A 19154-nucleotide genomic window follows, 5' to 3' on the forward strand; every position below is an offset into this window, starting at 1 on the left:
TTTTGAATTAGCTTAAAAAAATCGAAAAGTACAAAAATAAATAGATTTTAGGAAAGATTTAAGAGATTGACTTACCATATACGAAATACTGAATGTGACTATCGTCCAATAACAATCGAGATTCATTTCTTAAATCTGTAAAGATAAAAGTAATTATTTAAAAACATTGCTATAAATCTAAATTTATAAATAAATTGTATTATTAAAAGAAACAATCGATACATGCATTTTTTACCAAGCTATTATATATATTTTTTTTATTTTCCTCATATTTTAAGTGAATGAAATTACAAGATCTTGCCTTGGGGTGCTATTTTGGAATGAGGTAATAAACATAATAAGTAAGGACAAAAATAAGGCCATTTACTATCTATGTAGCTGCGATTATTTTGATAGAAAAAGTAATTTATTAAAGAATTCAATTATTAGGTTGAACTTCATCAGTAAATCATAAAGTTAAAAGTGTGGAACTATTCCTGCATGATACGGCATTGATAAGAAATGTTGAAACAATGCACTAATACTATCATGAGAACTGAATTTCAATGCAATTTAGATAATTTTCTTTTTAAGTTTAGAAAGAATGATTAAATCCAAAAAGTAATTATTTAATCAATTTATTCAAAGTGAAGTAAATGTTTCACACAGTTTAATCCTTTTTTAAATTACTGAAGCTATTCATATATCGTGAAACATCGATAAACAGTGGTCATCGATAATCACGAATTATTAACTAGAACCATAATAAGCAAATACGAAGCTATCATTAGTTTTGGTAAATTGTTTCAGGTAACTAAAAGTTTAGCAGTATAAAAATAATGTAAATTAGATATTAAAAAAAATATTTCAATGTGTTGTAAGATATTGATACTTTCTGACAGTATTTCGTAAAATATCGATATTTTTAATTATATATCCAGTAATATTGATATTTTCAGTATGGGTGATCTATCGTGATATTAAGCACTGCGCACTGAGAAAAAAAGTATGGTATAAGCTACCAGAATATGGTAAAATTTACCATGTTTATGGCTCTTTGGAAACATCGAAAAGCTTGGCAGTTTTTACGAAAGTGCTTAGGTAATGATTTTGGTAAAACTAACAATCAAATATAGTTCCATAATAAGTGATAAAATTCGGTAATTTCATCGTGATACCTAGTTAGCTTTATGGGAACACTAAAAAGCTCGGTAATTTTAACTGAAGCGTTTTGGTGATGATTTTGGTATAAAATTAACAATAAATTATGGTTTTATAAAAAGAGATAAAATTTGGTAAATGTTTAAAAAACAGGGAATTTTATCATGATTACTTAAAGCATGGCATATATGATTCAGTTATATTTACTTTTCCTTTTTGTATTTTTTAATTAAATAAGAGATAATAAGAATTATAAATTGAAAAAAATCAGAATTCCCGATAAACAGCTACCAATCAAACGAAAAAATTACCAAATTAATGAAATTACCAAATGGTAAATTACCAAAATATACGGTTTAAATATTTTGGTTTTAATAACCAGAATTAAAATTTTTTACCAAAAATATTATTACCATATAGTACGGAAATTTTTTCAGAATTTCTTTCTCGGTGCACTAAATGGTTTAACGCTTTAGTTATTTATTTTTTGAAATTTATACACCCCAAAAATAAATTCATCGCAAATGCAAAGCCAATCGATATTTTATAAATGAAAAAAACCTTAAAATAACAAAGACAACGTAGTATTTCATTCGAATTAAATTTCTTTTTTCAATGATTTCTTTAAAACCTTGCACGAGATCGTACCTGATAACATACATGTTGCATGAACGATAAAAATAAATAAGTTTAGGTTGTTGAACGGTAAAGTAGTCTATGGATTTTATCTAGCGCAACAAGTTCAATAAAACAAATTATTACTACTAACTAAACACTTAAATTTTTTGGAAATATATTTTCTCTTGTAGTTTACGGTTTATTGACTGCGTAAAATTTGAAAATACCGTGTAAAACAGTTCCTGCTAGACAATATTTAAGTGTGCTGCTGCAATAAGTAAAGATTCGCAATGCTTCAAATAATTACATAAATTCAGTAAACAGCATATTCTCAGAATTCGTATGATAATTTACTGTCTTGATTAAGATATTTGTTATATTATGAATCTCAATCTATCATTTTTTATTTTGACCTTTCCTAACTTGATTTACGATAACAGTGACAAGTTTTTAAAAATTACACTGTTTTGAAATCATTAAAATTGTTGTAATAATAAAGAAAAAAATTCAATTCATTTTACACTAAAGTTTGGAGGTAAATAATGCATGAATAGCTTCAATTTATGCTTTAATTAAATTATTACGCGTTTATTAAATTATTACGATTTAATAAAAAATTGCATACTATTCAAAATTTTTTTGAATATTAATAAAAAATAAAAAAATATTTACTTAAAGCTATTTTTTGCATCTTTGGCTAAACGAATATTATAATTGTGTGCAAAAATGTTTCAATTAACTTAAATATTTCTCGAAATATGGCGAAATGCTCAAAAAGTAAAATTTACATTATAATAAATTTCATTTTAATTAAGGCACTATTTTTTTTTCATGTTAGTTTTCTGTTACACTAAGTTGTTAATATTTTATTGCATGATATATTTATAATAATAAGTAAACTTAAAAAAGATAAGTTAAAAAAAAGTAAAAAAGAAAGCACAAGATTTATCTTAAAACTAATCTGAATGCTAAAGCGAAAATTATCTTAAAACGATCCAGAAACCCATTATGACTACCTTTGATAAAAATATTATTGCATGAACTACAGTGTGCCCAAGAAATTTTTAAAAAAAAATGTCATAAAGGATTTGTAGGAGTCAAAAAATGCGAAACGCTTTAACCTAACTTTCTCAAAGATTAAAAATGTTAATGTAACTGTGGACGTGAACTTTTAAAATAAGTTTAAACAAACCCATCATTAAGTGCTAACTAGTTTTTAACAAACATCATAGTTGTAAACTATATTGGTATAAAAAATAAATTATAACACGTTTTCAGTTGACAAAATATAATTCAATAATTTAATTTTATTACTTTCTCCTCCATATCTCTTATCAAAATTCAGAAAAGAATTAAACGTGACTTGAGAATGTGGCTTGCGTGTGTGTGGTTCAACTGTTGTTTATGAATAGTAAGAGGAATAATTCATTTCGACATTCATGCATAAATAGAAACGTGCAATTAGTATTCTTAGTCTTCTTTTCATGTCAATTCTACCACCCACCGTCTAATCAATGTCTGATCCTTTAGTTAAAAATAGAATATAATAAGATGGAGAGCTAGAAAATGAACACTCGCTATTCAATTGCTATGAAATTTTCGTGAATTATTTTAAACGTCGAAGTAGTATTTTGGTGAAGTTTTTTTTAATGATTTTTCCTGCCAAGCAAGTTCTGCCCTCTTAAAAAATTAAAGATTAGATACTATTTTAATTCTATAAAATTCAAGAAAACCCTTCATTTTTTCTGTTAGATATAATTCGAATTAATTCTAAGCCTTGTCCGGAATAACTTTTGATATAACTAGAAGAATTTGGCGCATTGGTTAAAGAATGCGCTGAAAATAGGTAGGGAAATTAGCGTTAATTGTTTACTAGGTAGTGAAATCCGAGACCAAGACGTGCCTTCTCTGAATAAATTATATTTCAACTTGACCTTTGTACTTAAGTCAGAAAAAGGTTCAAAGTTTGGGCTCCTATTCTTTCTTTTGCCTTTTTGCCCCCTCCTAATTCTAGAATTAATTATAGTACAATATTTTTGGGTGGAACTATAAAGCTCAACTATACAAATATTTAATGTACATAGTAATTTTGAATAAATATTTTTGATACATTATCTAATGTAATAATAAGTAATTTTTCTTATTTAAAATGTTACAAAACAAACTACATAGTTTAAATGCCTAATTCTAAATTTGCTATAATTTGACCAAACAAGGAGGAATCTGCAATTTTATAATATGGTCTATTTAAAGAAAAAAAAAAGATTTTTTAACATTAAAATAAATTTTATTCCACGACTGACATTAAATTCGAATTTATTCATGCTATGTTTATCGTTTAATTAAGGTATATTTTATTTAAAAATTCTATTATATAGAACAAGAAAAAATAAGAAATATTATTTTTTTGCCATTGTTATGTTAATTATAAAAAAATATACATTAATTATAAAATTTTCAATTTATTTAGAAATTATGTAACTTTTACTATAAATAGTGTTATTTAATACCAAAGTTCAGTTAAATAAAAAATATGTAAATTATAAAATGATATGTTCATTATAATTATTTGCTAATTACAATTCATGTTCTCCGATAAGCAGTTTTAAAAGTGAGTGTGCTTGTTATAAAAATGATATTTTGTTTTATTGTTTGCAATTAACAAATTAATTAAAGAAAATATTTAATTTTTTTACGAAATTGTTTTCCATCAAGTCAATATTTAGGGATGAACTTTTTTAAATATTCCTGTTGGGAATATTGAAAATATTTTTGTTTGTTTTATGGAGGGTTCAAACACCTTGCTGGAAATTCTGGAGAAACAAAAACTTCACAACTTTGTTCAACTATATTATTTCGCTCAAATTTAAAGATTTTTATTCGCGTTCTAGCTGTAAATAAGTCATTTGTTAGTTTAAAATTTTTATTTTAAATTGTCATGAAAATAAGATATTTAAAAAAAAAACGCGTGAACATATTGTTTTCTTGTAATCAGACGCCATAAAATGTGTTAAAGTAATTCTTTGTTTACTTTTCTCCTATGGAATTTCATTTCCTGGATTTCACAAACTGCTGGAATAAATCATATAGATATGATGAGAAAGATTGATTTACAAGTGTTTCACCCTCGGGTAAAATGCAGAGAAGGGGGGGTGCAGTTAACGAAAAAATTACTACGATGCTTTCTCAACACACCCCCTTCTTCATTCTAACACTCTGCTGAGCTAATTTTCTTTACTGATGGTTTCGGTTCATTGTGCAGACCGAGTTTAGTTGTTCGAGTGACCTCTGGGAGCGAACAAGGAACCGCCAGTGATGTAATAACAACAATAAAAATGTTCATAATCTTCTGTAGGATTGAGCTTTTATGTTGATGAATGCATCGACAGGAAGCGAAGTATGTCGGCATTTCTAATCGCGATACTTAACTACATCCATCCATTGGGCTCATGACCCCTCGGCCATCGCTTGTCTTTTGGGCCAGAAGAAGGATTTTCACTAAACTAAGTTTCTTGAACTCTCGCTTTCTACTTCATTAAGAGCCAGCTGACGTATCCCGGATTTGAATTTCGAATGACTGCCCATTTTTTGATGCATAGATTTCCTGAAAGATTTTTCCCCTCATAAAAATTGAATGAATTTAAATCTCTATTCATGTGTAGCGTATAATGTTACAGCTAGGAAAATATTACGAAACTATCCCTTCATTTGCAGTGTGTTGAACTGCGAGAAATTCATACACATTATTCCCTGTTTGAAAATAATATGGTTTGAGTATCCTCTCTCAATTGAATAATTTTATACTCTTTGTGTTTTACATTAGTTATGTTTATCCGTTTAACAAGTTGGACGTTAAGTAAATTTACACTCTATCCAATTAATGCAGGTATTTTCGAAACCTGCAGATTTGCTTCAATCTTATTGCGATGTTAAATTAAATCATTATTCGGCCCAAGTTGTTGTTAATTTACGTCGCACTAGAGCTAGCTGCACAATGGGCTATTGGCGACGGTCTGGGAAACATCCCGGAGGATGATCCGAAGACATGCCATCACAATTTTGATCCTCTGCAGAGGGGATGGCACCCCCGCTTCGGTAGCCCGACGATCTGCGCCCGAATATTCGGCGCAAGATGAACCATGTTATCAAGCTCAAGAAGAATTAATTTGTCTGATAATGATGTCTAATTTGGACCAAACACTATAAAATATTCTGTATCTAATTACGGTATAAATAAGTGCCGGCACTTTAGGTGCATCATCCCTAAAATCCATTTTATCGTAAAATATTATACCGTATAATTTATTTAGTTATAATGAATGAATGATGCATCCAAAGTGCCGGTACTTAATTATAATTAATATAATTAATAATAACTAAGTACCGGCACTTTAGGTGCATTATCCCTAAAATCCATTTTATCGTAAAGTTTTGCCGTAAAATATTATACCGTGACTTTTACAGTAATATTTACTTAGTTAGAGTGATTCAGAGATTTTTCGGTAATTAGTACTGTACAAATTGCGGTATATCATGTTTTTTGTCCCGTAATATGTTCCGGTAAGGAGTACCGACACCCTAAGTGCTGGTATTTTTTAAATATAAGAAAAAATGAAAGGATTTTATTAAAAAATGATACTTTAATAAAGTGACAAATTAACGTTTTCAACTTAATTTTATGAATAACGCATTTTTGGATTGTATTATCCATTCTTTCTACTTCAAAAAAAATTATTTTGAGTAAAAGAATTTTATTTTACTATTTTTTTAACATATATAGTAATAACTAATAGTCTATCAGTGAAATATCGCGTTTTTTTCATAGAAATATAATTTGATATGATGCGTTTATTTAATATATATTTATTTAATATATAAATTAATTAAATATATAAATTAATTAAATGTATATATATCAATTAAATATTTTTTTCATAAAAAAATTATCTGCGTTTGTTGTATACACACTATCAGAGTACAACAACCTTAAAGTACTTTTAGGGACAAGAAAAATAGCTTTATACTTCAAAGATTTTATCTTTAAAGGTGTTCGCCGCTTATAGCTTCCATGGATTTAAAAAAGATCCTCGTAATTAATCTGAATAGTAAGTAATGTCTTATGATAAAGAAACAGATATATTAACATTCAATTGAAAGGGGAAGTCTCTAATCCCAGTGGATAGTTTATATGGTCATTGACACATCACTCGATTATTTCTGTGAGCAAAAAGCCATAAAGATCAGAAGTTGTAGGAGGCATGACAGAATGAACATACTTAAACGAACACAACTCTCTGCGCTTGTAATCTTCTAATCTAGGGTTTTATTGTTTACCGATTATTGATAGTCAAAACTGAGTGGTCATCGACGTTCCATTTTTTAACACTTTCTCTTTTTTTTCTCGAATCGGTAGCAATTGAGATTGAGAGGGTGAAAAGATGTTGTTTTCAGAGGGATCCAAGTAGCGGAACTAATCTCGAACCTCGTTTCTTTCTTTTTTCTTTAATCCCGTAATTGGGAAGAATAGGGAAATGGGTTTATGCATCACTACAGTCACGAAACAAATGGATGAGTGTCAAATATGTCAATGAGAAGGTTCAACCCATAGACACGCCACTTGTTTGAAATTCTCACACCCCTTTTTGTCAGCAGCACAGACCACCCGCAAGTATGTAATCTTGAGCCCAAATTTCTAAATTTTAAAGTAGTTTTTACAAACTAGGGATTTTTTTTATTTGCAATTACAAAATTACTCTTTCAGAAAAGTTAAATTACGTCTTCTTTCATTTGAAATACAAATGGCAGAAAAGATGAGTATCAAATTTGTCTAAGAGTTGGTTCAACCCATAGACACGTGACTCGTCACTCGTTTGAAAGTTTCACACCCTTTTTAATCCTACAGGTCTTTCCGAATGATGCAAGTAGTTAATATAGGGCTCAGATTTCAAAATTTTAAAGTAGTTTTTACAAACTAGGGATTTTTTTAATTTGCAATTACATAATTACTCTTTAAAAAAGGTAAATTACGTCTTCTTTCATTTGAAATACAAATGGCCGAGAAGTAGGTAATATAGGACTCAGATTTCAAAATTTTAAAGCAGTTTTTACAAACTAGGGATTTTTTTAAATTTGCAATTACACAATTACTCTTTCAAAAAGGTAAATTACGTCTTCTTTTATTTGAAATACAAATGGCCGAAAAGATGAGTATCAAAAGTACTGAAAGAGTTGGCTCAACCCATAGACACGCGACTCGTCATTCGTTTGAAAGTCTCACACCTTTTTTAATCCTACAGGCCTCTCCGAAAGATGCAAGTAGTTATTATAGGGCTCAGATTTCAAAATTTTAAAGTAGTTCTTTTTATTTGCAAATACACAATTATTCTTTCAAAAAGGTAAATTATGTCTTTTATTTTAAATGCAAATGGCCGAAAGGACGAGTATTAAAAGTACTGAAGAGTGCGCTCGACCCATACGCACGTGACAGGTTATATTCTCAAACCTCTTTTTATCCTACAGACATTCCGAAAAAAATGTAGGTATTTAATATCGAGACCCGATTTCTAAACTTTAAAGAAGTTTCTATAAACTAGGGATTTTTATTTAGTTTGTAACTATACGATTACTCTGTCCGAAAGGTATTTTATGTTTTCTGTTATTTTATTTTAAATGCAAGTGTCTGAAATGATGAGTATCCAAAGTGTGTCAAAAACTGGGATCGACCCATTTTTTTGTAATCAAAGCACGACTTTTTTTTTTTTGTNACTTTTTTTTTTTTTTTTTTGTGAACGAGTAGTTTTGCATTCTAATACACATCTGTAGGTTTCTTTTAATTAACACAAAAAATTATGACACCACATATGAACAAATTTATTTTGCTTTTGAATAAATGAATACATTTAGTTTTTTAAGCAATTTTTGTTTTCATTTGTAATTTCAAAAACTGGGCTCAACCCATTTTTTTTTGTACACAAAATACGATTTTTTAAGTGAGCAAGTAATTGTGCATTCAAGCTCACATCTGTAGGATTCTTTTAATTACAACGAAAATGTATACCCCAAAACTCAGGGGGTAGTCGCAATCTGGGAAATATGTTTATCCAGGAGAGCGATGACAATCCCATCATTAGATCAGAAGTTATTAAAGATGTTCCGTTTATTTTTTGAGCAAGTTACATTAGTAAATTACATTTTGAAATAATTCATTTGTAAAGCTTCAAGTAGGCTTAAGTCGGATGAAAGTATAAAACGATAATTGATTCCGTGAAATTTTTAAATAAGGTAATCTTGTTTGATGGAATAATAAGCTCAGCAAACAGTTTGCTGATGACGCTTTAGCGTTTTATAAAGCTGACCAACTTGCTGAGCTGCAATATGTTTTCAAGTGAGCTTTCTGAGCTGCAACTGAAAGTTTCTTCAATCTTAAATAAATTTTTTTATATTATTTAGACAATTATGTATTTTTTTTATTATTTATATAATTTAAATTTTTATATTATTCAGGCAATTATTTACTTTTTCTAATATTTTAAAATTTTAAGTTTTGTATTGTTTAGACAATTATCAAACTTTTCAGACAATCATTTAAATGAAACGAAATTGGTTTTATATAAATAATTGCTTCCGGTCTTTTATTCTATCCAAAGAAATATAGATTATCAAAAAAAAAAATATGTAGAATCTTTCAAAATAAAAAACTTCTATTTTATTTTATTTATTTATATCTTTGTTCTTTAAAGTTATTTGCTTTTAAAAGGATAAAAGCTTTTTTTTTTTTAACGCGAAACTTTTCAAACTTCAACTATTTTCAACATATTTAATTGCTAAATTCTTTTCTCAATGGTAGAAAAACTTGCTACACAAGCTCAAAATATACTATATTCTTATTGATAAGAATAAACGAACGAACAGTTCTTATTATACTGCAAAGAATATTTCTAATTCGATTTTCGAACGAACAGTTCTTATTTTGGAACTTCAAGCAATATCGAAAATGGATTTTCGATGTTGCTTGAAGTTCCAAACGCCCACATTGAAGATATAAAATTTATTATTAACTCAAATTTAACTTAAACTATCTTTGAAAGCTTAAGAAATGAACTAAACACTTTATTATATTATAAATTTAAATCACTATAGGTAATACTGTTTTGGGTCATTCACTTTCTATTGACATCTGATTACTGAAAAATTTATAAGAGAAAATAGTCTTCTAAAGCTCTAAATATGTTTTTAAATAAGCTCAAATTATTAGAATTTATATCCCAATAAGACGGGGCAATGGATATGAATAAGATTAATTTCAAAATGGCGCAGAATTGTTTCAGATATTTACTAATATTTTTAAATAAACAGTTCATATTTTGCAGAAAAGTTAAGATTATACTCACATCAAAATTTATAAGGAATACTTCTATAATAATAATAATAATAATAAAATAAATTTTTTTATTTTGGTATTGTAGAAAAAGTGGGATAAAGTTACATATTACCGTAAACATTTTTTCATCTGATTTTTGTATGTCAATTACGTGGGATAATATTGATTTTTGTCTTCGATTTTTGAATGCTAATTACATGGTGCTCCATAATTTACCCTCTTTATATGTGTATTATTTAAATAAAAAAATTAAGTCCAAAAAATAATGATTAAAAGTCGAGATTTGAAATTTAAAAGGAAAAATTAAAACGAAATGAGTAAAAATCGATTTAAGTTTCATTCGACAGAGTTTTTAATTTCATCTTAATTGTGGTTGATCATGATAACTATTCATCAAATTTTGAAAACATTTTCATTTTTTATCATAAGTATTCCTTTACTTGCAAGGGCTCTAAAATTATGTATTAATGGCTGTTATTACCAAACATACTTTATATTGCACCAAAAAAGAGTAAAGGTTGAAGTATGTTGCTCTTTAGTATACGGTCCCTTGTATCACAATCAGATTTAAGGCATACCTTTTAATTTCATACGAATTGTATAAACATAAGTTAAAAGAAGTAATTTTACACGAACATACTACAGTGATTTTTTAAAAATTCAATCCTATATTTTTAAACTGTAGTTACTAATCAGAAAGTTTTAAAATTGATAGGTTTAATACGAACCCTATTCAATTTTGGCATGCAAATTGTAACAAACAAAATGTAGATGCAAATTTTTAACGTACAGACTTAGGTGATACTGGTATGCCACGTTACTAAGAATTTATAGTAAATTCATTTTTCAATAATTAAATTTTAATAAAATGTTTCGTAAATTATAATCAAAAGGTTATCCATAAGTAATATGGTCTGGAAGCGTTTAAATTACGAATGTTGTACTCCAAATATTTTCTTAAAAGGGCATTTATTTGCTTTTTTAATAGTTTTCATTCAATTTTTTTGACGTGAATGTGCACTTTATTTTATAATCACAAATACATCCCAAATATGAGTTAGTTACAAATTAGATTAGAAGATATGGAAAAATGATGAAGTCAATTTAATAAAATCTTCTTAGCCTTCTATTCAATGAAAGTATATTAGTAGTGTCATCTACTTTAAAATTTCGTAATTTTAAATCCGATGGAGTTAAATGACCTCAAATATAGTAAAATTTTGAGAATCAGTTTCATCATAAAAAGCATTATTTAACAACAGACAATATCAATCAGCAGGTAAATTAAAAATAACATTTACGTACCCTATTACCTGTTTTCCTTCAATAAATATTTTAAATTTATTTGCTCATTTTTAATCATATTACAGTTTGAATTAGGTACAAATTAGAGTCTATGGTGAAATGATGGAACTAATTTAATGAAATCTGGGCAGACTTCAATTCTTTTTCACTTGAATGAAAGTAACCTAACAGTGCCATTTATGCTGGGTAAAAATCTCCTCCCTTGCAATCAGCTCGAGTTAAATGACCTAAAATATGCCAAATGTAGCCAAGTTTTTCAGAATTAGCTTTACTAGAGAAAGCATTATTTAACAATGGAGATTATCAATCAACGTGTAAATTGCTTTTACCTTCAATGGATTAACAGGCAACGTGTTTGGTTTAGGGTAGTTGAAAAATGAACCAATTTTTTTTTCTCCAGTTTATCTGTCAAGTCACCAGAACTATTATCGGATTAGGATAAGTCCCTGGAAGTTCAGACAATATTTACTCGACATTTTATTTTCGCTTCACAGCAAATTGAATTTGCTCTCAGGGCGGGGCCCAACTTGACTTATATTTAAGTTCTTTAAACGATAACAGTGGGGGACAAAAGTCCATTATCAGAAAATTATTTTCCAGCTTATTTCAAAATCAGGGAAAGGTGGGAATGTTAAAAACTTTTTCAGAAATGGTTGAGTAATTTTGATGCATTATCAAATTTTATCCAAAAAGCATCTCTGCTGAAGTTTTTATTTTAGTTTAGAGAACGCTTTTACTTTTTTTCTTTATCTTTTTTTCATGTTTTTGAAAATAACTATTTAATAATGTGGAAACTTGACTTCTAAGCTATTTGTAAATAGAGCTTCTTCAAATTTGTGATAAATATCAAAGATAAACATCATAAATAAAGATTTTTTTTCTTAGACTTCTTTTACGAATTTTAAAAAAGTTTATATATTAGAGCTAGATTCCTTGTTCCTCACTAGAGAATTACGACAACAGCTTCAAAATCGTCAGAAGTAGATGTTGCAATGTTTCGTCGAAGTTTTTTTTTTTCTTCTTACAAATTCGAATTTTTTCGCTTTCAATTTGGTTTTTCATTGCTTTTTTAAAGAATCCGACTGGGTTCGACGCCTTTTTTTAATAAAAAAAGTCTTAATTAAATTTTTATTTTTGATAAGAAATTGTCCTAAAAATGTAAATCTTAAGTAAATTTTAAAAAATAGTTATAGAATGTTATTTTTTGAATAAGAGCAAATTTAAACAAAAAACTTAAAAAAATTTTATGTCACAGACAGCTCTGTGTTTTTTACATCTTTGTGTGAAGTAAATTTTTTTGTTAGATTTTGTAACTTAATATATAATTTGCACTAACTAATTAGCATAATTGAGGTCATCCTCGCAAACCATTAAGATTGAGTTCTAATTCGTGGAAAATCTGATAATTAGATCGAAAATCATTTCAGATGTTTTGTTTATTTTTTCCGCACTCACAACGTAAAATATTAATAGAAATTTATAAATGAATGCTTTCTTAATAACCAAACGTTGTTTCGTTTCTTTGCTTTTTTAGTAAACAAGAATATAAAATTAGGTATGCATGTGAGTCTTAAGCTTACAAAATAATATCTTATTCGTATTTGACTGTAATTTACTTTTTTTTTTATTAACGTAAGTTTTTTCTAATTTGTGTCCGAGTTGTCAACAACGATCATTTTTATTCAAAACCATGGATCTACATCTATACAGTGCATGTACAGTATATCAATACACATACAGTATATCATTAACCTCTTCCACCTTACGATATTATTAACAAAATCACCTAGTGATACCGTCGATATCATTGTGTTTTTCAAAGAGCAAGTGTATCGTTAAAAATTCTTTTCTGGCCTTGCAATATCGTATACAAAACCACCCAGTGATATCAATATGAATAAGCAAAAATATCGTCAATATTTTTTCTCTACCCTATGATATCATTCTCACAATCATCCTGTGACATCAATAGATATTTCATTCTACATATTTTAGTTACTCTCCTCAGCATTTTTTTCTTCGTCAGTTTTTCGGATTTCGTATAAATGAATAAATGTATTTTGAAGTTTATAACTTGAAATCTTTTATATTAATGCATCAAATATCGATATTTGTTGATATCTATAAAACAATTGATATATTAGGTGTTTGTGTTTAAATAAAAATCGCTCAACAGACAAATCAATGTTGATTTAAAAATGTAAACTCCTTGACCTCAAATCGATATCAAAATAACAACAGTAATAATAGTAATATTCGGCAATAGGTATGGACAACGCATGGAACTTTAAAACAAACTTGGAAGATCTGCCCCTGCTGGCTTTGTTCACTAACCCCTTGACTGTTTCAGTTAAATTTTGTCTCTTGATGATAAAGGGATAGTTACTTCTAAATTTAAAACTATTCACTTGAAAGATTCCAAAGTGCTTAGTTGTTATCTTTTTTTTTCTTTCCTCCGAGCCCTGAGCATGTACCTAGGTTATGAAAAACCCTTAATCATATAGCCCAGGACTTGGCCACTAGTCCAGCTCCACTCCAGCCTAGGAACGGGTCCAGTCAGCGGTATTAATTTTGAAAATATTCTACTTAACATGATATTTAAAAGAAAGAAAAATGCTTACTGAATGCTAACTGAAAGTGTGGAATTTATTAGTTGTTATCTATAGGTTAAACTTGGCCTCACAGATTTAGTTCTCTGTAATATTCGGGATAAAATTTAAATCATATCACTTTTCTCGTTTCCCACTGCAACTTCATATCAATTTCGTTTTTTTAAATTTCTAGCAAATTTTTGTTCATTTACGCGCAATGTACTATTCAGTGATGCACAAAAAGTCGATTTCTAGAAATGTTTTTGCATTTTTCATTTAATTGCATTTGTTGACGAGACGCAGCTCTAAGAAAAGCTTATAATAAGAGTAAATATCACTTATTTACTGCTTAATTATAAATGGTTCTTAAGTTTAGATACCAATTTAAATATGTTTATCATAAAATGTTAAGCACTAATAAGATGTCGTAAGCATTATTAAAAAAAAAACACCGCTCTTAGATTTAAGCCTTTGATTTGAATGATAATAATCAAAATAAAAAAAAAAACTTAATAATAACAGAGGATAGAAGAAAGGGTGATGAATAAATATTTAAGGTAGACACCGTTAAATTGGGGTAGAAATATTTTACAGGTTAACAATATTTGATAACTTTTATTAATTTAATCACTAGCGAAGAATTCAGAAACGTAATGTGAGAAAACTGTATCATACCATGTGGTCTGGTCAATAAGAATGCACAAACAACAATCGAAAAACGGTTTTATGCTATCACGTTTTAATGTTATCAAGAGATATGAATTACATAAAATGATTGTTGTAAAATTAATAATGACTTTTTTTTCTTATTTCGTTGGTCTAGTAGTTTTATCTTTCAATCATAAATTAGACTTTGTTTTTCTGAATAATAATATTGCCTTAATTATAGAATAAAAGATGTACATAAAGCTTTTACTGTCTAATTATTTTTATTAGTTCATACGTGATAATACTCTTTGAGGATAAATACACAGCATTCTTTTGCTATTGTTTTAAATTCAGTGCTAATTATTTTGAAGTAACGGGAAAACATAATTAAAATTATGGATCCATATTTACTATGCAATTATTCATTTTTCTAACCGCAAATTAGTTTTTGTTTTTTGTTGCTGAACTATTAATTTTTCATTAATGCTAGAAAAGGGTAAATAAAACCCTTTTTGTCTTGTATATTTTATTATTTCGTACGAGATAAGCATATTTAACATAATTAAGGATGTGTATATACAACATCATTTTTCTATTCTTTTAAACTCAGCGCTAATTATTTAAGACAATGGAACAGTTATCTAACATTATGAACCAATATTTGTACTGCATTTTTATTAGCAATCATATTATTGAAAATAAATTGATACTCTTCATTATAAAACAGAAGCACCTTGAACTTACAACCTAAATATTACCCTTTGATCAAACATACCCTAATAAGCGTTGAAAACATAATTAACAATGTACTTATTGATTAATCTCAAATTTAATCATCAGTTCACGCCTTGAAGTTGGCGAGAAAAGCCGCACAATAGGTGTTTCTTTTTCCCAGGCGCAAATTACAATCCATCATGATTAGAAGGTAGCGAGGAAAAGCGATTCTCCATGAGACGAAATTTCGCCAATCGAGCCTGTTTCGTGTCTTCCAAATTGAAATAAACTATCCTTAAAAGAGATATGTATCAGTTAAGTTGACAAGTCCAGTGATTAATTCTCAATGCGATAGTTCTTCGTTTTCCGGTGGCGTTAGATCCCCATCATAGATGGGTGCTGCCTTATTCCGTTTAGACAACTGCTTGTTACAACTTTTTCGAACAATAACGCAATTTCGCGTGTAATTCATTACTTTTTTGAACCGGTTGGAATTGCCTTAACCGGTGCCTGAACTGTCTAAAAGGTGTCAAGAGTATTTGTGTGAGAACTTTGTATGAAAGAAAGGAATTAGATTTCTCTTTTTGCTGAGTGTTAACTTAGATAGCGTGACACTTTCGTGTGGAAGTTATTCGACAAGACGGCGTGTTAAAATGTATCTCAACACGCAATGTTTCTGAGTAAGATTAATTTTCAGGTTCAAAAATTTCAAAATATTTCCCCACTAATTACTGACCTTCAAATATCTGACAATAAACGAAAGTTAAAATTAAGATAACACCATAAAAAGGCATTAAATTATTCAAGGGCAATGAGATAGTTAAGGTGCTTCATATAAAATGTGATGTTTATGCCTGCGACTAACTTTCAAACTAAAAACATTTTAACTTTTTCCCCGTTAACTTCTAACGCCTAAATCTCTAATGTAAAACAGAATTTGAAAATTGAGACCTGCAGATTTGTTGAATAGTAGAGAAATTTATATAAGCAAAACTAAGAGTTGGGAAGTTCTTAAGATACAATGTTTATTACAGTAAAGTATAATGCTGGTTAGATAATTGTTACGAAATCTTTTGCTCTATTAATTTGATTTTGATTGAAAAAAAGAAGATGATTTAAAAAACTTAAATAGCAATGCTAAGTCATTTTAAAACAATTAATAGTTCAAATTATAAATTAGTTTTTACATGACTTATTTTTTACAGGTTTTTCCTTTTTAAATAATTATTGAATTTGTCAAGCTACGGGAGTAAGCAGTAGTTTTTATAGACGAACCTCTTAGAAGTGTGTGAAAAAAATGAACTTATTTCGGCCAGATAATAATAGTAAATGTAAAGAAAAAAAATCTCAGCACACAAATAATTTGCTGTTAAAAATAATATACAGTGAAACCTCCGTTAAGCGGACGTTCATGGGACCAAAAAATTTGCCCGTTTATGAGAGTTGTCCGTTTACGGGACACCGTAAATTGTTTTTAGAATATTCTCAAAGATGTAGAAATAGTTAAATAATATCTACAAGGATACTGTAAATATCTAAAAGAATATTTATTTAAACAATAAGAAAGATAAAAAAGAATAAAGAAGTTTGATATAAATACATAATTCTGGATGTAGTTACAGATAAATAAATACAATTTTCCTATTAGCACAGATGCTCAAGTTAGACATATGATACCAAATAGGAGCGTACTGTCCTCTGTCAGTTTCAATTATTAGGTTCACATCCCCTTACACCTACTTATCATTTGATAGGGAACATGGTTAATACCTTCTTGGAAAATAAACCTCCCATGATTCACAGAAAAAAAAAGTAATGCATACCTGTAAGTCATGAGGACCTATGGAGATGATTATTCACAATTGATCAGCTATCAAGTGTCTGAATAAATGTTACATTTATATAAACACCCCAAAGATTATACTTCTGTTCTCTTTTTTTCACCCCAGTTGTGTTAAATACAGTCTTCAAATTGATAAGAGAATTAAAGAAATTTTCAATGGGGAAGAAGCATTGAGAGAAGTCATTTCAACTTGAGGGGTCTCATAACCTGTGTGGTCCAGATGAAAAGATGCCGATGTCAGAATTATTTCAGGAGTGCAGTACCATTTTCTCTGCTTTCTTTACAAAGATAAGGCAAGGTGACAGGAGAAAGATTGATTTCTTGGTGATGAAATAGCTTAACAATATTTTTAAGTTATGGATAAGGCAAAAAGTTTTATTTACATGCTTTAAAAATGGTGAAAAGTTGCATTTTTTTAGCTTGCAATTTATTTAGAAAAAGTAGTTACCGGTTTGTAGAGATAAAAAACAACGTTTCAGGATCGAAGTGACTGTCCGCGTCCGGTTACGGGAGTGTCCGCTTTGCGGAGAATGTACGTAATGGTTTATTCCTAGAAGATTCCCGGGGAATTAAAAATATGTCCGTATTGAGAGGCGTCCGTTTTGCAGGAGTGTCCATAACAGGAGGTTTCACTGTATAATTAAGCATTTTATAATTTATTATGCCTTGTTTATTTTAAATAATTTGCAATTCTCAGTTTATTTATTTTCAAAATTAATTTTAGAAATTTCTATGCATAATGCGAAAGTAGCTGATTTAGTTTATCTAAGAGTTTTCAATCTTTCATTTAAAATCTTATTTTATTTTTAAAAGGTTAATTACTATTCCTTCTGGTTGAAAAGGAGCCTAAATATTTGTATTATTGTTTTATGAATTACTTTTCGCTGTATTTTTATATTCAGAACAAATAAATATGTCCGGCTTTTTTTTAAAAAACACACAATACATTTTTATAGCAAATGAAATTTAAATAACTAAGAGGTATTTCGATTCATATTTTAAAATAAAATTCATGCTAAATTTTCCAAATTTGTCATTTTATATTTATTTCGTTAGTCACGATTTTACAGCATATTTCAAAGAAATTATTTTCCTGATCAATCAAACCAATGTTCAATCAAATCAAAATAAATACTTAATTTCAAATTAATATATTATTTTTTTAATTTTAATTTTTCAGTATACATATTTTAATTTTAATATTATTTAAAAATTTTATTAAATGTCTTTTTTAAATATGACGCTAAAACTGAATATAATGAAGACTGGATATACATTAAAAAATATTACTGTACTCTTTTCGCATATAACATACCCTTGATAAAGACGGAATTCGGAATTATAGAAATAAGGAATTGGCTTTAATATTGATTTTTAGTTTTTGAATCATTTGCTTCAAATCAATTATGAGAACTAATTCTCCAGTTAATGATCGAGTTTCGAAACTATCCACTCAATTAAATGAATTTATCTATCTAACTTGACCTGAATTTGTTGATTTCAATCTGATTCGATTCATAAGGAATAGTTAGGAAATACAAACCAGTTATTTTTTAAATCTGCTGATGCAATTTAGTTTAATTTAAATAATTTGTTTTTCTGTCGTTTTTTTAGTAAGTATATTCGACTTAAATGAGTCGAATATCGTAATCAAAACATTGATTTGAATAAAATCTATGAATTAGAAGATTTTAATTTAAAAACTCGATTTACTTTACTTTGTTTGTGTTGATTCAAATCGCACCCCGGCAGGAAAAGTGACACAAGTAAAAAAGAAAACAGCAATTTTGAGGTTATGTGAATAAAAAATATGTATGAAGTGCCCCATCAAGCTTAAAAAGTGTCACATCTCTAACTCCCAATTTATCCAGCTGAGGGCAGTTGTGCCAGCTTTGCGTCTATCTCAGAATAAGTT

At 28.3% G+C, this 19154-nt stretch overlaps 1 protein-coding gene across 1 annotated transcript in view; it reads right to left on the reverse strand.

Annotated features, from left to right (window-relative positions):
* Positions 1–19154, reverse strand: part of LOC107457390 (very low-density lipoprotein receptor) — a 151402-nt gene that overhangs the window by 99795 nt on the left and 32453 nt on the right. Inside the window, exon 2 of the mRNA XM_043044922.2 lies at positions 76–135. Within this exon, the coding sequence (XP_042900856.1) occupies positions 76–126 (51 nt within the window). The 5' untranslated portion in view covers positions 127–135. The remainder of the gene's footprint in view (positions 1–75; positions 136–19154) is intronic.

Source organism: Parasteatoda tepidariorum, chromosome 10 (genome assembly GCF_043381705.1).
Source record: "Parasteatoda tepidariorum isolate YZ-2023 chromosome 10, CAS_Ptep_4.0, whole genome shotgun sequence".
Classification (NCBI taxonomy): domain Eukaryota; kingdom Metazoa; phylum Arthropoda; class Arachnida; order Araneae; family Theridiidae; genus Parasteatoda; species Parasteatoda tepidariorum.